At 29.4% G+C, this 25,630-nt stretch overlaps 4 protein-coding genes across 4 annotated transcripts; 2 read left to right on the plus strand and 2 right to left on the minus strand.

The window, feature by feature from the left end:
* The first annotated feature begins 1,658 nt into the window (after window positions 1-1,658).
* LOC130967318 (gibberellin-regulated protein 12-like) lies at window positions 1,659-2,354 on the plus strand. Its single transcript, XM_057892134.1, has 3 exons — window positions 1,659-1,721; window positions 1,840-1,870; window positions 2,173-2,354. The coding sequence occupies exons 1-3, from the start codon at window positions 1,659-1,661 to the stop codon at window positions 2,352-2,354; spliced, it is 276 nt and encodes a 91-aa protein (XP_057748117.1).
* A 9,185-nt stretch (window positions 2,355-11,539) lies between these two features.
* LOC130970060 (non-specific lipid transfer protein GPI-anchored 13) lies at window positions 11,540-12,835 on the plus strand. The gene is made up of 3 exons (XM_057896019.1): window positions 11,540-11,993; window positions 12,162-12,257; window positions 12,431-12,835. The coding sequence occupies exons 1-3, from the start codon at window positions 11,654-11,656 to the stop codon at window positions 12,577-12,579; spliced, it is 585 nt and encodes a 194-aa protein (XP_057752002.1). The 5' UTR covers window positions 11,540-11,653; the 3' UTR covers window positions 12,580-12,835.
* Window positions 12,836-13,546: 711 nt separating this feature from the next.
* On the minus strand, window positions 13,547-16,780 carry LOC130967730 (mediator of RNA polymerase II transcription subunit 10b). Its single transcript, XM_057892719.1, has 6 exons — window positions 16,573-16,780; window positions 15,800-16,049; window positions 15,612-15,692; window positions 15,405-15,507; window positions 14,670-14,759; window positions 13,547-13,967 (listed from the first exon to the last, which is right to left on the minus strand). Exons 2-6 carry the CDS (start codon window positions 16,030-16,032, stop codon window positions 13,896-13,898), a joined length of 579 nt encoding a protein of 192 aa, XP_057748702.1. The 5' UTR covers window positions 16,033-16,049; window positions 16,573-16,780; the 3' UTR covers window positions 13,547-13,895.
* Window positions 16,781-18,218: 1,438 nt separating this feature from the next.
* Window positions 18,219-20,107, minus strand: LOC130966131 (uncharacterized). The gene is made up of 2 exons (XM_057890900.1): window positions 19,486-20,107; window positions 18,219-18,513 (listed from the first exon to the last, which is right to left on the minus strand). The coding sequence occupies exons 1-2, from the start codon at window positions 19,984-19,986 to the stop codon at window positions 18,469-18,471; spliced, it is 546 nt and encodes a 181-aa protein (XP_057746883.1). The 5' UTR covers window positions 19,987-20,107; the 3' UTR covers window positions 18,219-18,468.
* Between the last annotated feature and the right edge of the window lie 5,523 nt (window positions 20,108-25,630).

Consider the following 25,630-nt stretch of genomic DNA (forward strand, 5'->3'; position numbering starts at 1 on the left):
GATTTAATTTGGTTCCAAAAATGATTTGTTTATTTGACATTTCTTTTTACAAATATAAAATCAAGTACTTATACTCTCAAAAATTTAAACACTTTTCTAAAAATATGTCTAAAATAAGCATAATAATTTTGTCCGTATTAAATTTAAATATGTTATATTTTTATAAATCATTAGATTTTATTAAATGTAAATCAAAATTGACTGTAAAATAAGAGTATTAATAGATTGTAATAAATATATATAGAATGCATTAGACGTCATTAGTACAAAAATAAATAAATATCAAATCTATAAATACACAAAAATATAAATTATTTTTATTTATAAGATCAATTATCATGCAATAAAATTTTTATAATATTAAAAGATTATATTATAATAATATTTTAAAATGCAACAGTTATATTTTTTTATATTACTTAAAAATAACTAGATTGTTATATTAAATTATTAACTAATTACTTTGTTAAAATATTATTATATAATATAAATATTTATCAAAATATTTATAAAAATATAATTTATTTAAAATATTTAATGTAATACATAAAAATGTTGACTTTTTATTTTTTTAATTTGAAAAAAATATTTTTGAATATAAAAGAAAAAAGGAATACGCATGTTTTTTATGAAAAAAAAAAAGAAAAACGATTTACAAGTCGCATTTAAGATCATTTACATTAATAAATTAATTGAAGGCCATTGTCTAAATGTGCTAAATAAAAATTGGTTACACATTTATGTAAATTGAATAAGACAAACTCAATTTAAACATATACATATAAATTGAATCAATCCAATTCAATTTATGTACAAATGTTCAAATTCAAGTAAATCAAACTAACATATTCAACTTACTAACAAAGAGAAATAGAAAATAGTAAATCGAAATAATGATTCCATTTACTAATTTTTCTGAAAGAATAGTGAAAGTAACTACTCAATGTTACATTATACTCACTCATTCTAGTACCATTACTACACACTAGTTCTCTAACTTTCTTATTAATTCACTTTTATTTACTAAATATCTATAAAAAATACTTAAAATAGCAAATATTTTATAATTTAATAAAAAAATTTGGGTTTAAATTTTCAAATAACAAAAAATATTTTTAAATATATTATATATTTTTGAATTAATTACCATTCATTCATTATATAAAATAAATATCTATTATAATATATAGTTATTATTTGTTAATGTAGAGTTATTATAAAATAAATATCTTGCTTTAATTTTAGTAAAAAGTTTATATCTGTAGAAAATCTCATTTGATTTTGTTTCTATTAGTGTTGCGATTCTATTCTGCCTTTAATTTTACCAAGACTAAGAGTGGGCAATAATAAATAATAAATAATTTGAATAAAAAAAATTGGTCGTATGCATGCACATTTAATTTTGAGCAAGTCCAGATTTGATGCCCAATTTGTGCTCAAATTTATTTATGGTCAAATTTGTGCTCAAATTTTAAATTTATTTATGGTTCGGTTTTCTGCCTTTCTTTGCAGTTAATATATACTTATATATACTTATATATATACACACATTTAGAATATGCTTGTATTTATATTCTGTATATTTTGCATTAATCTTGTTTATTGAAAATTTCATAGTGAAAAATCAGAAAAGAACATATATCAGTATGGTTAAAATTATGTATCAAGGCTATTTCTTTCTTCTCTTCCTCGCCATGAGTTTTGTGATCCAAGTTGCCCATGTGAGTTCTCTCATTTGCTTCCTGAAAACTCTAATTTTCCTTCCCTTGAATCATACTCAGATTATGTTACATTATAAACTCTAATTTTCATTAACCTTTAATCTTTATTTTCTTACAGGGTGGTGGTGAAGGCTCACTAACACCAGAACGTACGTACTAATCTGGAACTCATTGTGTTAAATTAACAAACTTTGTTACTGTTTAGAATATATAAATGTCTTTAAAAATTTTTTATTACGTTAAGATTTTTAAATTTTATAAAATTAAGACATATGGATCTTTTTATTATTTTTTTTTTACTTATTTATCTAAGTGAAAATAATAGATTTGACTAAAATAAAAATTTATATGTCTTATTTTTATAAAATTCAGAGGCTTTAATATAATAAAAATTTTTTAGAGATAAAAATGTTTGAAACAAAATTTTTGAGAGTGTATTGTTTATATGCAGAATGTGGGGATGCATGTGATTTTCGTTGTTCAGACACACAATACAGGAAGGCATGCTTAACTTATTGCAACCTGTGCTGCCAAAAATGCTTATGTGTGCCATCAGGAACCTATGGTCACAAGGAGGAATGTCCATGCTATAACAACTGGAAAACCAAAAGAGGAGGCCCCAAATGCCCCTAATTCAATAATCCCTGGCCCCTATTCTATTATTCTTCTTAATTAAAGTTTTTTTTTCTTTACCTTTAAATAATCATGTTAGCACTTAGCACATTGGCATGCGGAAGAAAGCTACAAATATCAATAATAATATATAATTTTTTTCATATATAAATGTGAAAATAAATTATCATGTACGTAAGTAATGGCAGCGTATTGATTATTATTATTATTATTATTATTATTATTATTATTATTATTGTTGTTGTTGTATAATAATTTAAAGAAAACCTAACATTAATTCAGTCAACTAATTCGAATATATACCAACAAATAAAAAAAATGAATATCAGAAGAAACATCTAAAATTAAAAAAAGTTAAATAAAAAACATTTAAAAGTAAAATAAAATAAATTGATTTAGAATAAATAATTTAAGATTTTAAAATTTATTGTGTGGGATTTAAAATTTATGGGCAGAGACTACGCAAGGGGTTGGGTGAGAGAAGAGCAAGCAGGGTTTTTTTTATAATAAAAAAAAACAAAAAAAAACTTATATTTGAGAGAGTTAGTGTGTAAAAAAAATAAAAATATATAATTTGCAAAATTGACAGAATATTAGGGTTTAACCCTTTACTTTCTAAAGTCACATATATATACAAGTATAGTAGTGCTTGCTATAAGGATAAAATCTGTTAGAATAGAAAACAGATTTTATCCTAAAAATAAGAAGCTTAACCACAATTTTATGTAATAAATTGACTATTTTTGATAACCAATTCTTTATTGAGCAATGCTAGGGGGACAGCAATTTTTGTGATTGTTAGCCATCAATTAACCATCAATGATGATTTGATGGTGTGAGATATCATCCAATGGCTCACCTTTCTCTACTGGTTACATGCTGGCCAAAATTCAATAGAATTGCTAGCCTCCTAGACTTTCCCTTCTTTATTTTCACTAACATCCCCTCTTAAACGGATTGTTGGTCACTGACAACTCTCAATTTGTATCGAAACTTGAGAAAAGTTGATGCAGACAGTGATTTAATCAGTATATCAACAATATCTACTCATTGTCTGGGACATGAACCACATGAAACAGCTTTTAACGAATCAGGTTTAAATATCAATCTGAAAGTATTTAATTTTGTCATGAAAAACTAGATTGGATGTGAAAAATATTGTACTCAGATTGTTACAGAAAATTGTTGGAGAGGTTGTTAGCTTAACTCTAAGTTCAGACAGCAAATTCTTGAACCAGATAACCTCAGCTCCATAGTCTGCTAAACTCTAAAATTCTGCTTCAGTGGAAGACCTGCTGATCGTGTTCTGCTTCCTGCAAGACCATGTAAGAATATTAGTACTAAGAAACACACAGAACTCCGAGACAGACTTCGTATCTTCAAGATTCGATGCCCAATCTGTATCAAAAAAATAATACAACCTAAAATCTTGACACTTATAAAACACAAGACCCCGATCTTTGGTCCCTTGTAAATATCTAAGAATCTATTTAACTGCTTTTCAGTAAGCCAATTTAGGAGTATGCATGTATTGGCTGACTTTACAAACAGCAAATGACAAATCGGGTTTGATAATTGTGGCATAATGGAGAGAGCCTACAATAGATGAGTATAACTTGGCATCTTAAAAATCTTCGGACCCAATGCTTATTAAATACAAGGAGGACAACATAGGAGTAGGCATAAGACTAGCACACTACATCCCTACTTTAGATAGAAGGTCAGTCACATATTTGGTCTGAGACAAATACATCCTGTGCTCTGCCGTCCTCAAAACTTTAATTCCTAAAAAATATTTTAAATTTCCCAAGTTTTTTAAAGAGAATATGTTATGAAGTTGTTTGATTATAAATCAATTTCAATTGCATCATTCTTTTTTGTAATAATGTCATCAACATAGCAAAGAATATGGATTATAGAAGTAGTAGTAGTTCTAATGAATAAAGACATATCAGATTTAGAATTAGAAAAATCAAACACTTGAAGAATAGAGCTTAGTTTAAGAAATCACTTTCTTAGAGCTTGTTTTAGACCATAAAAAGATTTGTTAAGTTTGCAAACCTTTGATTCAGCATCTATTTCAAAACCAATTGATTGAACCATGTAGATTTCTTGATGTAAATTTCTATTGAGAAAAGCATTGTTAAAATCGAATTATCCCACCACCCAATTTTTAGATAGAGCAATACTAAGGATTAACCTCATTGTAGCTGGCCGAATTACAAGACTAAAAACTTGATCGAAATCAGAACGTTCACTTTGATAAAAACTTTGAGCTACCAAACGAGTTTTATGTTTTTGAATCTTTCCATTTAATAATCTCTTAATAGCAAACACCCAACGACAACTTATAATTTTCGTATCTTTTGGTGGTGTAACCAGTGTGTACGTGTTTGTCTTAAGCAAAGCTTGATACTCATCTTTCATTGCTTTAAGCCAATGAGAAATATTTAGTGTAGCTTTTATATTTTTTGGTGATTTTGCATAAGTGATTTATGTAACAAATCAAGTGAAATGAGTTTTGGGTTTATGAATACCTGCCTTGGGTCTAATTACTATTTTATGAGTATTCTTTGATGGAGAATCAGTGAACACAAGGTGGGAATGAGAAGTGGTAGTGTCGGTAGCAGGTGCAATAGATGGAGTACTTGAAAATTATGCAGCATCATCTTTATTTTACAAATCGAAAAAACTATCAAAAGTACCCATGAAGTTTACGAACGCTCACAAAAGTACACATAAACTAAAGAAATTAACGATGTACCCATGGAAGATAGGTTTTGTATGACAAAAGTATCTAAACTCTAATTTTTTGTTGATTTTTTAATAAAATTTTCAAACTACCCCCACTTTCAACCTCAACTCACTTTTCCAACCTTCCATAACCTAACCTGCACCTTTAAAACCTTTGCCATGGAGTCCAAAATTACTTCTATAATAGACCAGGCCGAAATCAGTAGTGGTGGTAGAGGACTTCGATCGGTTCTTGGCAGATAAATTTAGTATGGTGAGCTCTTTTTCATTTTTTTTACCACATCCCTTCACACAAAGAAAGTCCCCAAATTAAGGAAAAAAGGAGAAAACAACTGAAATGATTAAAAACTGTTCCTTTATAATTCTTTCTCTGATTTTTCATTGATATTGATTGATTCTTTTGTTAATCTCGGTGCTGCAATCTTCTGTTGCGTTACTATCCAAAACACCCATCATAAAGGTTCATTTCGTCTGTTGTAGGAGTAGTATAAAAGTGCAGAAAACATAATTATGGCAACAGCATAAAATGCCATAATACCTAAATATTATGGCGGCTCTTTAAAACTGCCGTAATATAAATGTCATTTTAAAATCTTTTTTTTTTGTAGTGAAGGAACGACCACCGCGTGTAAATCTTCCACCACAGGTTCTTTCAACCACCAAAACCTCTTCCAAAAAATGATGAAGATGAAAAAGAAGATTGAGTAAGGTGTGCTTGAGCAAGAAGAGAATCATGTTTACGAAATTTCTCAGTCATGTCATTATGCGACAAAATTGATGTCTCAACTTTTTGTAGAAAATACAATCCTGGCTTAGTCGAGACAGTAGTGATAAGATTTTGAAAATCTTCATTAAGACCCTCTAAAAGAGTATCAATATGCTTGTCAATAGTTAAAAAAAAAATTCAAAGATGCTAAAGAATTAACAATTTTCTTGATCTTCAAAACATACTCAACAACTTTGAGACCTGTTTTTTTATATTCTTCAATTGAGTTTTCAGTTGCTTAATTTTGTATCTAATAGATTTTAAAAAATAATCTTTAATTCTATTCCAGATATCATAAACAAAAATACAACCAACCATTTTGATCTCGAAGGTTTCATCTATAGAACAAGAAGTCATGATATAATATTGTAGTCTTCTTATCTCCATCTCTTGTATACAGTAGAGAGGATACCAATAGCATGATCGTCATGAGTAGCATATTGAATAAAAATTCTTCCAGGATGTAAATAATCTTCCAAATCTTGACAAAAGATAACAGGCAAAGCCTGCTATCGTTGGATCCTATGACTGTTCTTGTTAAGTTTGTCACTCATGAAATGATCAAAAGATCAAGGATTAAAGCCAAAATTAGAAGTGAAAGATGAGGAAGAAAATACAGAGAAATTCAAATTTGCAACACCAAAAGTCATGGCTTGTATTCAAGAATGAGGCTCTTGATACCAAGAAGAGATTAGAGAAAGCAAGGTTTTCTTGACAGTAAAAAAAAAACGAAAAGAACTTATATTTGAGAGAGTTAGTGTGTACCAAAAACAAAAATGTCTAATCTATAAAATTAACAGAATATTAAAATTTAACCATCCACTTACTAAAATTATGTATATATAATACAAGTATAGTAGTGCTGGCTATAAGGATCAAATCTATTAGAACAAAAAACAGATTTTGTTTCTAAAAACAGGAAGTTCAACAATAATTCTATGCACCAACAAATTATAACTCGAATGATATAATTTTCTTATACTTATTTAAAAATCGTGAGTTCGAGTCTCATTCCTAACTTTTGGATAAAAAAAAAAACACAATTCTATGTAACAAATTAACTATTTTTGCTAACTAACTCTTCATTTTTACTAACAGTGAGTGAGTAAATTTATTTAGTTATAGTCAATAATTAATTATTGGTTGAACTTGACTAGTTTTTGTTATCTGTCTAGTGAGTTTGAAATTTAATATATGCGACTTTTTTGTTTTGAAATATATGTCATCTTCTAAAATTCTATATATCGTGATTTAATATATTGTGAATAAATTATATTTGAAATACATACATTAAATTATTAATATATTAAAATAATTCTAGAAAATAAATATTATGGGTCTTACTTTAATACTATAAACTCTTTATATTTATTCATACAATATGCAATAAAAAAATTAAAAAAAACAAGAATACAAAAATATCATCACCAATTTTCGAAGGTGCCAAACGTTTTCGAAACTCTTCATTTAAGATAAGTAGATAACACAACACAAAAGTTTTTCTCACACGACTAGTTTGGTTTCATTGAGGGACATGGTGACTCTGTTATTGGTTCAAGCACTTGAAGCCGTGTTTTATGGGCTTTGTCAGGTTACTATCATCTTATATATGAACACAGCATCTTAGGAAAAAGAAAAACCCAAGTTTTGTGTTCTACTCATGGAAATTGGAGTTCTTCTTTCCGCTTTTCAGTTCATGAAGGCCATATATAGATTTAAATAAAATAATTACGGTTAGAATGCTTTAAAAAAAAAAATCCAGGATTATGTTAAACTCAAACGACAAAATATAATAAATGTAAAAACTCACATATACTTTAAAAAAAAAAGAAAGAAAGAAAGACCCACATGCTTTATCTTTAATTCATGGCGTCAGCTAGATCGCAAGGAAGCCCATACTTAGCAAGCAAAAGATGCATGCAATTAAGATCCATAACGTAGAGTGTATTTAATTTATTAAAAATATTATTTGTATACTAAAATCAGGTTTCTATTATATATTCGTGTATAAATACATATGTAATTTTAATTTATTTTTCATACTAAATTACTAGAAAACACTAGAGTACCCGACTCATTTATTTAATTTAATAGATTTCCCCACCTAACTTTCTTCAATCATTATGTGTGTATGTGGTGTGTAATCGTGTATTATTGATCTACACCAAAAAAATATGAGGCTTTTTTTTTTCTTTAAGGAGTAACCATGTTATTAGTAATTTGCATTGGTCATAATTAAAGGCATTATTTTTAGTTAATTTGCATGTGGAAAAAATATGGAAAAAAGAAATTTCCCAAAGACATGAAAATATCTTATCTTACCAAACAGGGCATTCAGCTTAGTTACTTTCATGTGTCAAATAAAATTTTTCTTTGATAATACTACATGGTAAAAGGCATTGTCTTAAAAAAATTCAATAACTATTCAAAAGATTATTCATATGAGTTACTTCTTTTTGTAAAATGTATACAAAACTGTAGATCGATATATGCACGAAATCCATGCTAGGTGTTAATATATAAATAAAAAGTAGGGGGTTAAGTATTATTTTGATTCTTAAAGTATAGGTCAAAATTTTTTTTAATTTTTTTTTATATACAAAATAATTATAAGATTTAACTTGATTTTAAAATCATTCTTATCTTATGGATCAAAATCGTGCGAAAATGACAATAAAATACAGAAATAGAAGTAAATTGTAGACAACTTCTTTTTCTTTCTTTTTTTATTTTTCTTCTTTCTTAGTCCTTTTGAATAAAAATACTCTTTTTCTTATTTTTTTTATTTTATATTTTTTTGTTATGGGTAATTTAGTATAAAATTTTAATATTTAAATAAAAAAATTTTAAAATTTTGTTTTAAATTTTAAGAACGAATTTATATATAAAAAAATTAAAAATAAAAAAATTTAACTTATATTTTAATCCTAAAAAATAGTATCTTCCATACATTTATGGTAACATTATCGTACAGTTAGCAATAGAAAGTCCAACACTATCAGCTCTTATATATAATTACTGCCAAGACTATTATCTGTTATTAATATACATCGTTATCAGCAACACCCAATCACAAATTGCCACCGCAACCACGCCATAATTGCCACCACTCCACCTTCTGCTTCGCTACGTCATCAACCGAGTTTGAAGGGCAATGCTCTTTGATGTCAAAAAGATTTAAACGATAAGCGCTTTTGTGAACTTAATTTTGATATTAAGGTAAACGTGGAGTTTTTTTTTTTTTTTAAAGATAGTAGGTTATATTTTATTAATTATTAAAAAATAAAATATAAAGATATTTAAAAGTAAGATAGTATAATAAAAGGTGGGGATTTTTCAAAAATACTATACAGAAGGTATTTCATTCAATGATGCGTGGTCAAAAAACGAAGAATGAATGTAACTAAGAGCTTGCTTCATGGAGATGACAACCTAAACTGGGAGTTCTTTGGATTTCACAGAGTAACTTGACAGAGCTTGCTAGAATGGCAGACGGCATAGAAGTAGAACCTTCAAAAATCAACTGGTTGCGAGCTTTCCAGCCGTTCCAGCAAATGATGGCAAGCAATTGAGAATTACGGTCAGCATTCTTCAACGGGTTAAGTATCTCTGTTGATGTAGTTCACCATATCCAAAAGTCGTTAGAACTTTGAGGGAGAAGACAGCCACGAAGATAACTCTGAGACCATACGTCTTTAATTCTAGAGCAATTGATCAAACAATGAGTGACTGTTTCCGTTGTTTCATGACAGCAAAGGCATATTGGTGATATAGATGGGATGTGGTGATGAATCTGAGCAAGCACCGGAAGTCGACCATGAAGAGCTTTTCAGATAAATAACTTTATTTTGTGAGGCAAGTTCAACTTCCATAGATAAAACAAAAAGTAAAGTATATTTGTTTTTCCTTAAATTTGATAAATTTTTTAAAAATATTTTTAAGTTTTATTTTGTTTTAAAATGATTTGCATCAAATATATTTCTGATGACAAATTTTTAAAAAAATTTAAGACAGATTTAACAATAATTTCATAATAACAACTCCTCAACATAAGCAAATCAAGTATAATTTTCATGCATTATTGTTAGATTGGTCTTAAATTTTTTAAAAATTTAGCCGTCAATAATATATTTGATGCAAATCGAAAATTTTTAGGACAAAATTGAAACAAAATAAAACATAAGAGTATTTTTAAAACTTTTGTCAAACTTTAAGACAAAAGGTATATTTTATCCTAAAACAAAATTAATAATCACTACAGTAAATATGATATTATTGAGGAAAAAATTAGTGTTAGGAAATTCCTGATAAATTTATATCAATATTATTAAAAAAATGAATATAGAGAGTTATTTTTTAATTAGTTAATATTTTTTTAATTTATTTTTTAAAATTTAAAATTGAATGTTTACTATTTAATAGTAGCAAACAACGGTAGAGTAGGTGGCTTAGTAGCGTGGGATAAATTTTGTTGTGTTGAAACTTGAAAAGAGGAAAAATGTTGTACAACAATAAAAGTATAATTTTAAAAGACATTAAGTGGAAATTTATTTCTAATATTTCTCTTGGCACAAGTCAATATCCATTGATTCTGTATGCACACCGATAAGAATTAAGAAAATACCTATTTTAAAAATATTTATAATAATAAAAAATTAAAATGATAAATTTATTATTAATATTTTAAAGTGCATATTATTTATCGCAATAAAATGCTTGTAAGTGTGTGCAAAAATGATAGGTGGCAACTACCATACACCTGTCAGGTTGGAGAACAGATGGAAAATTTATTTTGGAGGGTGGAGTGTGTATTCCAAGCAATGGCATTATCCCAAAGCTTAGATGAAGGCTATGGTGTTAATTACTTGCCTCACATTTGGATATCCTTTCTATTTTTATCTTATTCAACAAAACCAATAACCATATGCATACAAGTCAAGTGCATTCCATCAATTATCAACTAATAATTGAAGAAGGATAGAGAAGTACTTTTAAATTAATTAATATTAGTTTATTTTCTTTTATTGTAATTTTTTTCTAATTTTAATTTTTTCAACCACGTATGATTTAAAAATTGACATGTAAGATTTAGAATTTAAAATAGAAAAATAATTAAAAAATTAATTGATGTTAATTAAAAAAATTAATTCTAGAGATAAATTTTAAATAAGTAAACAAGTAAGGTGACAAATAAATTATTGAGGATTTACAAACAGATTAATTTTTTTTTAAAAATATTAATAAATTTTTTTAAAATAACGGATATAAACATACTATTTTTAATTTAATTCTATAATTAGAATACAAAATTTTAATTTAAATTAATTTATCCACGTTTATTATCTTAAAAAATTTTATTGATATTTTTTTGTTTAGAGAATAATCTATTAAAAATATAAATACTCGAGAATTTATTTCTCATTCTACTCTAAATAAAGGTGAAAACTCAAGTGAAGTCGACTTCACGTGAAGTTGATATCTGAGAGCCGTTAGATAAAAATTTAGTTAAATCAGTCAAAATCATTTAACGGCTCTCAGATATCAACTTCACGTGAAGTCGACTGCACCTGTGTTTCCACCTTAAATAAATAAAATTTAGAAAACCAGAGGATATGCTAATAAATGCAGAAAACATAAACAATAAAGTGATGAATCTATTATCTATATATAGAGAAGGCTACTCCTATGCTACTATTCATTCCATCACATTCACATTCCAAAAGAAAACAACACTTTCTTTGTTCAATTCTCTCCTATTTCTTTTCCTGCATCTAAAAAAATGATCAGTTCCAAAAGTACAAGAAATCTAGCACTCTTGTTGACTTCAGTGCTCCTTTTTGTTGGTTATGGAAGCTCAGATTTGAACCAAGACAAGCAAGAATGTGCTGACAAACTAGTTGGATTAGCAACTTGTCTTCCATATGTGAGTGCTCAAGCAAAAACCCCAACAGTAGATTGCTGCAGTGGCCTCAAAGATGTTATTGCAAAGAGCAAGAGATGCCTCTGCCTCCTCATCAAATACCATGATGACCCCAATCTTGGCCTCACCATCAATCTCACTCTTGCTCTCAATTTGCCTACTGCTTGTCACACACCTGCTAATATTTCTGAATGTGTTGGTTAGTAACATATTTCATACTAATTTTAGAGTTAAGTTAGGTAATTTCATTTTTAATATTGTATCATATCATTAGATGTGTTTATTGTTTATTTTACTTCTTGAACTATTTGTAGTGGTCTCTATTGATGTGAATTATATCATGTTTTGTTCCTCTTTTGTTTTTCAGACCTTTTGCATTTGAAACCTAACTCTCCAGAAGCCAAGGTGTTTTCAGGGGTAGAAAAGGGCACCGGCAAAAACAGTACTGCACCAGTTCCCAGTGGTAACTAACTAACTAACTAATTAACTAACCATTTAGCATATTCAATGGTTTGGGATCACTTGATTTGGGATTTAGCATATTCAATGATATTTTGTGCTGCTTGTTATTTTGGTTATTATTCTAAATTTTTCTTTTAATGTTGTGTGATTTGTGACCATGAAAATTAACTGCAGCTAGTACTGCAACTGGTAGTGCAGCCAAGGAAACAGGCACTGAGAGCAAGAGTGGTGCTGACTGGGGAAAGAATTGGATTGTTAATGATGTGATATGTGGGATTTTACCTTTGGTTCTCATATATCAATTCTTCTTCATAGTATTTTGATCAAGAGTTTCAAGAATTATTGAAGAGTAGGATATATTATTGGCTATTATTATGTCTACTACGTCTCAAGTTTTGCAATTCTTATATTATTTTATTATTGTTATTATTTTTAAATTTACCCCAAAAAGAAAAATGATCAAGAAATATTGAAGTGTGTATCTCGTACTGCTAAATTAATTGTTATAGTTGTAGTTGGTGTTACTTACCCTGTGTTGTCCCATTTTTATTCTTAACTTACTTCTTTGCAGTGTGTGTCCATCTTGTGTCTCTAATGTGTTATTAATTTTCCAACTAATGGAACAATTTAAGGGACCCGCTATTTAGGCCTCACATGCTTGAAAGCTTTGAATCACTTGGTCCTTCTCTTTACAATTGGTATCCAATTATTAACTTAGTAGTTATGAACTTATGATGATGTTGACATATTCTTAATGTGTTTTCTTTCCCTTAATCAAACGGAACTACTTCAAGATTGAAACTGGTGCATGTTGATTGGTTGGTTTCAAGATAGATCAAGACTAGTCCTGTTCTTAATGTGTGGAATGTATACACTCTTTTCGTTTTCGAATAACCAGTTCTGTGTAGATAGTGAGATAATCTTCTTCGTAGGGACAAGTAGCAACACAAAAAGACAAAAGAAGGTTATAAGGCTACAAAATGCGTTAGCCAATAGCCATCATTAAAATCAAGGAAAGAAGAAAGGACTAAGATCCTTTTGCCTAAAAAAAGAGGTAAATCTTGAGCATTGAGGAGATCAAGCCATTTTGAAGTTAGACGCAATATATACTTTTTTCTATTTATATTACCAGTTTAATGAAAGAGTATGACTTTGAAATGACCAAATTGATGTTTAAAAGGACAGAGCTCAAGCATTTAAGACGACTTTTCATAATATATAGGCAAAATTTGCATCATTAATTTTTATTAAATCCATATCACTGAATCATACATCGACTTAAACTTAAAATTGAAAACACAAACTGTGGATTGCCACCTACACAATTTGATGGTCAGCAAACGAAATGTAAATTATAATTCTATTCACTGTAGCGTTGTAACATCAAAGTCTAAATTAAGGCATGATTAAACTGCACTAAAAATTGTAAATCAGTATGAGATCAATATCACCTCACTGGGTAACCTTTTTTTCTAATTTAAATCAAATCACTGTCTTTATTTACTACTTTCATACATTCTGGAGGTAAGGCTCAGTTGGTAAAGCATATATCCTTTGACCAAATAATGGTTGCAAGTTCAAGTTCAGCTAGAGCCAAAAACCTGCGCCAATTTTACACTATATACAATGCATTATAATGTCAATGCTCTGTTTTAACTCTCACATCTCCATTGGCTAGTGCACTCTGTGCTTGAACTGGACGTTTCAATTCCTGCATTGATGCAAAATAAGGTCAAGATTGATATTCCCCAAGTATTAAAGAACTGACGTTAGTTGTAATTATTCATGAAATTCACTGTGGAATCAATTTTACTCCAAGCAAGGTTCCTTCTTTTTCCAAGGTGGTACATATGAGGTTTGAGACAGAGCAAGAGGGATAGGATCAACTATGGAAAAGTGCTATCAATGGGGGGTTGCAACCAAATGGCGAAAAATAGGGGGATGAGAAAGAAAATAGTGGAATAACCACCAGAATAAATTTATCTTGAAAACAGTGTTCAATCACTGTTTCTTCCTTTGTATCTTTGTGAAATATTTAATCAACTGGTCTTGTTGACTCGAAATTGGGTGCTGAGCGCTGACAAGGAGACATGTAACACTACATACTATATTAGAAAATACTCCTCTTAATAATGGGCAGGGAATGGGGCTTCCTATTCAACAACATGAAAGTTGAGATGGCTGAAGTTAGCAAGTGCTTATGGTGAACAGAAAGGAAGAGAGAAGGATGACATTTCAAGATGGAGTAAGTTACCTCAACCTAAAAGCAAACCCCATTCTTCCCCCTTCCCATAGTATACATATTCATCTCTACATGTTATAAGTGATAAGCTAGAAACAAATCAATTATGAGGAATTCTTTTTTAGAGTTCGATTCGGCAATGAAATAAAAGACCAAATAGGTAATATTTACCGCAGCAGAAGCAGCACGACTCTCCCTAAAAGTTTCAACCTCGGCAGGGAAGTTCTGCTCCAATTCCTCCAAAAGATTCTTGCGAAAACTCTGCCCCATACAAAAGTGATAAGATGAGTGAAAGAAGTTCAACAAACATAAAGAGGGAAAAAAAGCAGCAATCCTAAGACTAAATCCCCAAAGTAGACTTTCAGATTTACGACTTTTACTATTTTAGTCCCTCAAATCCAAAATTCACTATACTGGTCTCCGAGATTCAACTTCGGACACCATACTAGTCCTGGACCTTTTCTAGCATTGAGTCAGCGAACGAAGTGCTGAACTAGCTCTGACTTACCACCCTAGATACATGGCTAAATGGCGCCGTTTCATTTTGGCGCTTAAACAAGGCAAGGCGAGAAGACGAAGAAGAGTTTATATGATGTCCAAACCGTTTTATCTTCCTTCATTCTCCAAAACAACCTCGTTTTGCTTAGTTTAAGCGTCAAAACGAACAAACATCATTTAGCCTTATGTCTAGCGTGACAAGTCAGAGATAGCTCGATATTCTGTTCACTGACTCAACGTCGGAAAGGGTCCAAGGACCAATATGGTGCCTGGAACTAGATCTTGGAGACTGGTATAGTGAATTTTGAATTTGAAGGACTAAAATAGTGAAAGCCATGAATCTTAGAGACCACTATGGGGATTTAGTCGCAATCCTAACCTCCCAACAGAAAAAAAACTATAACCAACCTTCAAAGCATCAGTCTTTCCTTTGGTGATCTGATTCTTTGCAATGCAATTGTTTAAAACGTCTTTGGTAAATTCGTCTGGATTCTTCCCATCATCAATTAAACTAAATCCAGCCGTAAATCATCAGTTAAATTCACATGTAAAAAGGGAATTGAAAGTGAATTATTAGGTTGTGAATAGAAACACATGCAACAGTAGAAGACTCACTTCACCACCTCCATAGGAATTTGAATGTTGCACTTCTCAGCCAATTTAACCATGTTGTCAAGCTCTGCAACAAGACCATTGCTGGACATTTGACGCAAAAATATGATCAGCAAATACAATATCTAACAAGGCGAAAAAGGTAAAACAGAGAAAAAAAATCACTATACGAAAAGATTAAAGGTACATACATGCGTTGGAGGAGAGGCATTTGAAAAGCAGCATTGTAAGTAGATACCGTAAGATAAAGCTGATGGATGAGGCCCAAGGTTTTCTGAATGGAGTCACTGACTTGGCTCAACTTTTGCATAGAATCATCAGCTCCTACTGCAGAAGCTGCAGTGTCATTAGATTGAGAGATCAATGTCCCATTGCCACTAGTCCCACCATTGCCCCCAACAGCTGCACTTTGTGATGAATCCATTCGTTTTTGTCTACAACCTGAAACATTTATTGAAAATATTCAATCCAAACTTCTTTCGACATCAATCTTTTTCTTTCTCAATTATCGATTCAACTTCAGTATTTGAAAACCCTATTGTTCCAAAGTAATTTTGAATGGAAATAATGATCAGAATGAAACCTTAAAAAGAAGGAAAGCTCACAAACAATTGTTGACAAAATTAGTACCAAGAAGTTCTCAAACGGCCAAACCTAACGATGTGCATTTTCTCTACTTGCAATTATCATAAACCCAATATATAAAAACCAATCTGAATATTGGGACAGCAAATAGGCAACAATAGAAAGTGAGGAACAGAAATAAATATTGTAATACTCGTTCACAGTATACACAATTATCGAGTGAATGACTATTGAGGAACACCGATACTGCCATATGTGAGTTATTTTGGATTCAATTCAAATGTTTTCGGATGGTTAGATTCGAGAACGCATTAACAAGAAGTTGAATTTAGATCAACAGAATTAATGGAAACAATATCAACGACGGCGAGGGACGAACCAATCGAAGCAGAGGGGGAGATGGCGGCGGCGAAGTGACTTGAAAGAACGAGACGGTTTCGAGCAGCAGTGGTTGCGAGGTGAGGGAATAAGGAGAAAGAGGTTTGGGGCTTAGGGCTTCTTTCTTCGTTGTTTTTCAAAATTCAATTTTAGGTGGATCTGGAAAAGAAGCAATAAAAAGAAGGAAGGAAGGAATGAAAGAGTTAGTTTGGTTTGGTAAAGTTTTTAATTTTTTTAAGTAGTTTATAAAGGGTTTGTTTAGGTGAGTTTTTAAAAAGATATTTTTTTTAGTTATTTTTTTTTAAAGATCTTATAAAGTAAAAGTAATTTTATATTTGGGTGTAAAAATTTTTTTATTTATTAATTATGTTTGGGTATTTTTTTGTGATTAATTATATTTGGGTATAACAATATAAAAGTATTTTTTATTTATTTATTACATAAAAAAGTATCTTTCTTTTAAAGAAAGAAGATCTTTTAAAAAAAGATGTAAATTACAACTTTTTTAAAAAGATATTTTTTTAATTTTTCTAGTGTTTTTTACTTTTACTACTAGAAATTTGTAAAATTTGACTCTGTGTTTTTTTTTTAAAATAAAATTCATTAAAATTAACCAAAAAATAATAATTAAAAAATTAAATACAAATAAAAAATAATTAAATTATAATATAATTTTTTCACTATTTATTTTAATTTTTAACTTCAATAAAATTGTTTAAAATAATATTTGTCAATAGAATTATCTTTATTTTAAAATATAAATCACATAATTTGAACATATATACGAAATTGTAAAATAAAATAAATAAAGTTAATAACTAAAAGAAGAATATACACAAAAACTGAAAAAAAATGTATTTAAAAATTCTATAATTATTAATTTTATAATAGTAATCACTCTTTTATTTAATAAAAAAAAATATTCGGCCCGGCGGACCTGCCCGCCCGTCCCGTTAAAACCCACCAATTTGGCGGTGCGGGTTTGGTGGTTTTTTTTTAATTTGGCGGGCTGCAAATCCTAGTCCGACCCGACTTTTTAGCGGGTTTAGCGGATCTGACAGACGGGTTCGACCCATTATGCTTCCCCTAGTTTGGACATGTGAAAAAAAAGAGCAACAGAACTCAATAATATTGTTTGAGTTCAAAAGGTGAAAGGTAGAGAAAAGCCTAAAAAGACCATTCATGAAATGGTAAAACAAGACCTACATGTAAATAGTCATAGACATGATACATGATAGAACTCAATAATATTGTTTGATCCAAGTAACCGACCTAAACTAGTGGGACAAGACTTCATTCATGTTGTATAATTTAGATTTTGGATATCTATAAAAGTACTTTTAGGATTTTTTTTTTCCCAAACAAACAAAATTAATGTGAAGTTAATTTGGTCACCCAAAAAGTGAAAATAAAAAATGGGTTCATCTGGATAAACACAACCACGACTATTCTATGTTTCTTAAAATGACTAATGTAAGGGAGCGCCTGGTAGGTGTTAAATCAGGCTAAAGCGGCATCAACCATATTCAATGCCCTGGAAGAAAAGCAGTCATAATAGATGGTCAAAAAGATTGGGTAGGAAAAGGAAAAATTATGTCCAGAATAGTTAACTTCTAGCGAGATGCGATTCTACCATCCAGAAGGCACTTATATCTTTACCATAAAGTTCTGCAACTTGCATGCATTTAGTCTCAGAACTTAAGTAGTCATACACTCATACTCATACAGTCATATATTATATACATACACATGTTCATAAAGGTTTCGTAGGAAGATCACAAGACTCGAGATTGTGAGTCTTGTATCTTGAAAGATAAGCTAGCTATTATTACAATGACATATAAAAACGTCATTTCATTATGGCAGATAGCACTTGGTATCAAGTATAAAGCAGCATCTACTCTGTGAGCAGCATAGGAATTTCATCCACCGCTGCAGGAAGCTGCAAGTAACAAAAGATATGAACATATCAGTAACTATTCTCTGATTCCAGAAGAGCATACAAGCAAAATTAACAGGGGAAACAGGTTGCAGAATGCAGAAAATTAACAAGTTTATGTGATCGTGTATACGCATTTCCTAATTGTACACATTTCCAACATACACGGGCAACAGATTATATTGGAAACAATGTTATCAAACTCTTGAATTTACAAGTTTAAGTCCCTAAATTAAGATTTACATAGTGTGTTATGTAACACTTGATCTTGGTAGTAAGACCAGCCGGGGTTCCACTTACATGCCAACTTTAAGGAACATCCAACTCAAGGTGAGAGTTGAAACTGCTCAAAATCAATTTAGTTTTGGAAAACTATAATAGTCTACTGGTCACTCTTAAAAAGTAGTTAAGTTGGGTTCTTGTTTTTCTTGACACACTCTTACTCTTCCACACTTGTAGAAGGTGTGGTCCAACACCTTCACCTACAAACTTCATTGAACCAGATCAAATCTAATCTAATTTGAGCTACAAATATCTTTGGATTAACAGTAATCAGTCTAAGTTACAACGCTGAGCTGACTACAAAGAACCATGAGCTTCTCATGGTCAAAAACCTTCTTGTCACATTTACCAAAAATAGCACAACAATCCCATCTCATTCACTATAAGTAGTAAAGGAAACCTACCCACTCAACTACCACCCACACAAAAATAACCGTTTCGTAAGCCAGATCACACACAGTTATGTTCAGCTGTGCACTGCACTAACCAACAACACAAGAAACGATTACTCAGATCTTTCTCTTGGAGTTTCAAGTGTAAGTTTAAGTCTCGTGTCGGCTAAGTTATCTTGCAAGACCTCTATTGCTTCAGTATCCCCAATTTTAGATTAGGCAGTTCAAAATAACAAATCGGAACATTCTAGAACATAACGGAGGAAGGTAAAAAAGAAAAGGAAAAAGAAAAACCGCATACCTTGAAGGAAGAGGAAGGAGTTTTAGTTCCGTGGCAAGGGGAAGCGGTGAGGGAATCGCGGCAAGAACGAACGGTCTTGAACTGGTCAACGTCGAGCTTCTTGTTGATTAATCCAACTTGGAAATAGATGTTGTCGGAGGGAGGCAAATCGACTCTGATCTCGTCAACATTGAACCAAATGAAGAAGCGCTGAACCTGAATACCGTTGAGCTCCGTGATGGAACCGTAGCTGAGCCTCCCGGTGATCTTGGTCTCGTAGTAGACGAGGTAATCGAACTGTATGTAGCAGGGCTGATCCAAAACGACGATGAATCTGCCGTCGTCGGAGAGGCTGTAGTCGGTGACGGAGTCCGGTAAGAGACCACTGGGGAGACCGTACTTGGGGAGAAGGTCGTAGACGCTCTCTTTGGTGGCTATCGTTGTTGCGGTGGCTGCGAGGGAAAGAAAAGCGAAGATGGCGGTAAAGGCAAGAAAAACGTGGAAGTTTGTGGCTGTAGCCATAGTGGTGTGGTGTTAGGAGAGTGTGGGAATGGAAAATGTTAAAAGGAGGGAGAGTGGTTGTGACGCTTGTTATGGGGTTCGTTTGTCTGAATTTGGTGAGGGTCTGAGCTGAGAGAAGACAGATGAATGACTTTGAAATTTTATATACACATAAATTTTTTTTTTAAAATAGAACAAATTAAACCTAAAAATTTAAAAAAAATTTAAAATTTAAAATATATTTTTAAATTTAAATATATTTTTAAATTTTTAAAAATATAAATATTTACAAATAAAAAAAATCAGAAATCTATTTGCCATTTTTTTAAAATTTTATATACCAACCCCGGACCCAGACTGCTTAATTAGGATCTTCTGTTACCGATTATCAACGCACTTCTCTCGCTCTCCATTAAAAAATTGAAAATAACATCAATCATAGACTCATTGGTTAGTTATACATTACGTCATTACATTCAATAACTAAAATCAAGTATTTATTCTAAAATTATAAAATATATATAAAAATATAAAATATATATTAAAAATAAATTAAAATATATTTTTTTATTTATATATATATTAATTAGTTTTAATAATTAATTTTAATATGTAAATAATATTTTAAAATAATATATATAATATTATATGATCTTGAAAAGGGGACTCATAAATATTAAAAAATGTTAGGTACTAAGTGTCGGGATAAGACCACCTTTTCAGACAAAAAAAGAACATACCGGGGTAAAAGTGTAAAACTAATTTGTAAAGTTTATAGCATTACTTACATTCTATCAAAAAAATTTAAGAAATATATTCGAAACTGAATCCAACCCAAACCGATTGTTAAAAATAAAATCCAGCCAAATTCAAATTCATACTATTTTGATTATTTTTTTATTTTAATTAATTAGATAAATAATTTTATTTGGATCGATTTAAATTTAAATACCTCTAATATCTATATATTTTTAACTAATTTATAAGCATTTTGATAAGTGTTATGGTTTGTCTGAAATTTCAAAACTTAATTAACACTAAATTTTATAAAAATGTTTTATTCTATATGAACTCTAAATTTAATACTTGTTTTGTATAAAAATCAACTTACAAGTTTATCTTCTGCTGTCTTTATTTTAACCGTGGAGTTGTTTGTCCAAATTGACCGATAAAATTGTTTCTTTTGCCTAATTAACGTGCAGGGACGGTGTTCTGTTCATTTTCTTTTTGTTGGACGGTGTTCCATTCACTTTAGACTACATAGTTTAGATTTTAGAGGATCAATATTCAACATTCAACAACAGATAAGATTATGGAGAATCTAATTTTATATTTAATCAGGCTCTTATCTTAAATTAAATACTTGTTTTCGGTCTATGGCCCTGGCCTGTTGAATAAGGGAAAAAAAAAAAAAGATCCTCTTTGGTAAATCAATACATTGAAGAATAGTCAGCTTAAGGCTCATTTATTTAGTTATGAATTTGGAATAGGTGTATATGTTATGTTTGGATATAGAAAATTGGTGTACTTTTAAAGAGTATGGAGTTAATTTTTTTTAAAATTGAAAATTATAAATTGGAGCCTCAATTTTATAGGGAATTAGAAAATTTAGGGTCAAAATTTCAGTAATATAAAACTTAAATTAGGAAGTAGACATACCGGTGTCTGATTTATGTGGAATCAGATCTTTTTAGAAGGAGTAAATCAGAGGATAACTTTTGGATTAAAATTTTGTTCATAAAATGCAAAATTGAAATCTGTGGATCAATTTTTTAAATTAAAAAAAAATTAATTTATTAAAATTGAAAAATGGGAGTTAGATTTGTAATATATATACTCTGTATCTTACTTGTGCAAAATTTCGTCTTCTTCAATTCATCTTTTTTTTTAGTTTTTAGACTGTGTTCATTTTGTTTCTTTTTCATTTTTGCAACTTTAAACTAATGCTAAGAGGAGAGACATTGTTTAAAAAAAAATGGAGAATATAAAATTATGTTAAAATTATATTATCATGGTCAGATATTATTACAAACACCTAAGAGAGTAAGATTTATATGCGAGAATTCATGTGATGTTATTGTTCCTTTTACAATACCATTTGAAGAACTAAAGGGTGTTATTTGTGAAAAAATAGATCCGCATATATCGAAGATGGTATCGAATATTTTATACCGGTATCCTATATCAGTGTTTAGTGGGTTCGTTCATTTTCAAACAAAGTATATCACGGATGAAGAGAGTATGTAAGAGATGTTTTCAGTCTACTACAAAAGTCGATCACGAGTGTCATTTATCGAGCTGTACATTGAGTTCTAGTAATCTAAAGCCGATCAAAATATCGAATGGATAAATTACAACAGTGGCAGCGAGGATGAGTTCGAAAATAACTATGAAGTTATTGAGTTAAACAAAGACAAGATAAAGTTGATGACACCATGAGAATAAATGTGGTGGAAGTGATAAATGCACTAACATCCGTTTAAAGAGTCATCTTTTATGTGCGCATTAAATTGGGAGGCTGTGTATATACTAAAATATCCTAAATATTTTAATGTAAGCATGTAGTTTAGATAACTATATTGAAGTTTTATGATATAAATAATTAAATTTAACGTTAAATAGTATGATTATTATTAGATTCTGTATGCAATTAGTGATGTGTAACTATATTTGTAGAATTAAAATATAAATTACACTATTATATATTATTGTATTTAAATTATATATATATATATATATATATATATAAAAGTTAAATTGTATTTAAGAATTACATGTTTATATTATTTATATTATAAATATTTATATATTTATTTATGTATATCTATTATATATTTTGAGCAAGTATTCAAAATTTAAAATTTATGTATATATTTATTTAAATTTAGATAATATGTTGATATTATTATATAATGGTATATAACATTCTTATATTATATTATACGGTTATCGAATAATATAATTTATATTCTTTTGTCAACATAAAAATTATATATTTACGTGGATGGATATATTAATGTATTTTATATTAATATTTTATTATAATTTATATACGTATAATTTGTTTAATAAAATTTTATGTATTTATATATACTTGTATATGTATTTTTTTGAACTTATGTCATAATATTGTTGTAGTAAAGTCTCCGGTTGTAATAGATGATGAATTTGTCGTGAAAGTGAAATTTAATTCTCGCGAATCTATAATTGTGACAGTTAAAGATTATGCTATTTAAAGAGGTGTAGATTGTTGTGTGTATGAATTAGAACTCCAAGCATTCTATGCCATTGATATTATCGGTTAGCCAATGGAAAGAACCGCGGAATTTCAGGAATTGGGACAAGAAACAGCATACAAATTCAAGCCCAGATATGCAACAATATTAGTAGACTATCAATCTCTTTACAGTCAAAGCAAGATGCTCTACACAATACTCTGTACAAGTGTACTAGGGATGTCGATCCCAGCTAATTTCGTGTATCCGTGAGAAGTCACGAAACAATGGAATAAATTTTCAGTGAACCGCTGACCCAAACTTAAGAGCAAACAAGATTGACCCAAATAATAACAATGTATGGCATTTCACGTACTTTTTCATGACAACTCGATCATTCAAAATTAATCATTCTTTCACATTTCTGATCCAAGTCATCATGATGTAACTTCCTCTATAATCACTGGTTCTCGGTGCAACTCCAAATTGATGTAATCATTCAATTTTTATGGCCTCCTAACTAGTCATGGTTGTCCCTGCCATGGAAAGACCGTTTATCGAAATACCTAAGATTAGAGCCATATCCTCCAACATAACGGTGTACTCACCAGTCGAAAGATGGAAGGTATGAGTATATGGATGTCATCTCTCTACTAGAACTGTTATCAAAGCTGACTGACCTTAGATCACTCAAATTTGAAATACGTGATTAAAATCCAATGGCCTACACAAAAGACTCAACAATTGGATTGTATAATTTCGGTAAATTCACGTGAATACACCTCAAAATTTTTGTACTCTAAAAAAATATAGACGAATAATTAACTCAAGTTATCTTATGGTAATTAATCATACATGAATACAAAGACTTATAATTAACATTAAATATACACCTGAACAAAAAATAAATTAACCTCTCTACTTAGTTGTCATTATCACTAAGCTTCTTATCAACAAAATGATCATCATTATTTATATTTTAACACAAAACCTAATTAATAATTATCTTCAATAACTTAATTATTTAAATTATGACAATAATTAGTTCAAATTGCTATCTATTTTGTTACAAGTATAGTTTATATATTAAATTAAAAATACTAATTTATATTCTCATACAATTCAAATGAATTTATCAAATTATTCACAAACTACACTCCATTAATATAATTATTAACATTTCTTAATTAATTGATTATGGAGATAACAGTATATAAAAACTATCAAAAATCCCAAATTCAGGTGATATCAATAATCTTAATCATTCTACTAAATTCTAATTATCATTCTACTAACAAATACAATTAATAAATCTAATCAGATGGTATCAATAATTTTAATCATTCCACTAAATTTTAATTACCGTTCTACTAACAAATATAATTACTAAACTGTAAAATAAATTTAAGAATTCTAATTTATATTCTCCTACAATCTAAAATAATTAATATAATTATGCAGAAATTAAACTCTACTAATTTTGATTATTAATAGTGCTTAATTAAATTATTATGTCACTAACACTAAATAAAAACTACCAAAATTTCAGCAACAATTGTCATCAATAAAATTACCCATTAAAGTAAATTCTAATTACTATTTTACTCTAACAAATACAATTAATAAACCTATAAAACAAATCTAATCATATAATAACAAATATTCTACTAATTTTTCTTCTTCACCTACAGATTATTATTAACGTAAACAAATAAACTAATTAACGTTATATATATATATATATGTGCATATATTCTAACGGATATTCTAATATTATCTATATTAAGAAGTATATTCAGTAATAAATATCTGTACTAGACTCATATTGGCTTATTGCTGAATAAGGAATTGAATCAAGCGGAGCCTTTTTAACTCAGTGGTAGAATAACGCCATGGTAAGGCGTAAGTCATCGGTTCAAATCCGATAAGGGGCTTTGAGCCCGACCCTTTTTCATTCTCATAAAACAAAACCTCAGCAGTAGTATTGGTCTTTTGTAGTTTTCGTATTTGAATGCAGAATAGAGATATTGTTGTTGTTCTTTTTTCGAAAAAAAAAAACTAAAAATCTAATTTCAGTAGAAAATAGAATTCTGAATTGTAATAAACTATTGTTATCATATATATATATATATATATATATATATATATATATGACTAAACTAACAATTATCAACGGACAATATATGTTAATACCACACTATATGTGATTATATATGACTAAACTAACAATTATCAACGGACAATATATGTTAATACCACACTATATGTTAATAACTACAATCTATTTACTATAAATTACATTAAATCTACAATATAATTATTTTTTTATTTATATTGAAAAAAATTTAACAAAAATATCCGAACATTACACACATTATCCAATCCCATTAACAGTGAAAACACTATTTCAATCCCAATATACAAATAAAAAAGCATCAACTTGAGCCTTG

This window comes from Arachis stenosperma, chromosome 3 (genome assembly GCF_014773155.1).
Source record: "Arachis stenosperma cultivar V10309 chromosome 3, arast.V10309.gnm1.PFL2, whole genome shotgun sequence".
NCBI classification, from domain to species: Eukaryota; Viridiplantae; Streptophyta; class Magnoliopsida; order Fabales; family Fabaceae; genus Arachis; species Arachis stenosperma.

Excerpts from the sequence above, each read along its gene's own strand:
- LOC130970060 (XM_057896019.1), top strand. The coding sequence starts at position 11,654 with ATGATCAGTTCCAAAAGTACAAGAAATCTAGCACTCTTGTTGACTTCA. Across the intron at positions 11,994-12,161 it reads TAATATTTCTGAATGTGTTG|ACCTTTTGCATTTGAAACCT; the intron begins GTTAGTAACATA and ends TTTGTTTTTCAG. Across the intron at positions 12,258-12,430 it reads TACTGCACCAGTTCCCAGTG|CTAGTACTGCAACTGGTAGT; the intron begins GTAACTAACTAA and ends AATTAACTGCAG.
- LOC130967318 (XM_057892134.1), top strand. The coding sequence starts at position 1,659 with ATGTATCAAGGCTATTTCTTTCTTCTCTTCCTCGCCATGAGTTTTGTG. Across the intron at positions 1,722-1,839 it reads TTGTGATCCAAGTTGCCCAT|GGTGGTGGTGAAGGCTCACT; the intron begins GTGAGTTCTCTC and ends ATTTTCTTACAG. Across the intron at positions 1,871-2,172 it reads AGGCTCACTAACACCAGAAC|AATGTGGGGATGCATGTGAT; the intron begins GTACGTACTAAT and ends GTTTATATGCAG.
- LOC130966131 (XM_057890900.1), bottom strand. The coding sequence starts at position 19,986 with ATGGCTACAGCCACAAACTTCCACGTTTTTCTTGCCTTTACCGCCATC. Across the intron at positions 18,514-19,485 it reads CTCCTTCCTCTTCCTTCAAG|CTTCCTGCAGCGGTGGATGA; the intron begins GTATGCGGTTTT and ends TGTTACTTGCAG.
- LOC130967730 (XM_057892719.1), bottom strand. The coding sequence starts at position 16,032 with ATGGATTCATCACAAAGTGCAGCTGTTGGGGGCAATGGTGGGACTAGT. Across the intron at positions 14,760-15,404 it reads GAAAGACTGATGCTTTGAAG|AGTTTTCGCAAGAATCTTTT; the intron begins GTTGGTTATAGT and ends TGTATGGGGCAG. Across the intron at positions 13,968-14,669 it reads GTCGTGCTGCTTCTGCTGCG|GAATTGAAACGTCCAGTTCA; the intron begins GTAAATATTACC and ends GCATCAATGCAG.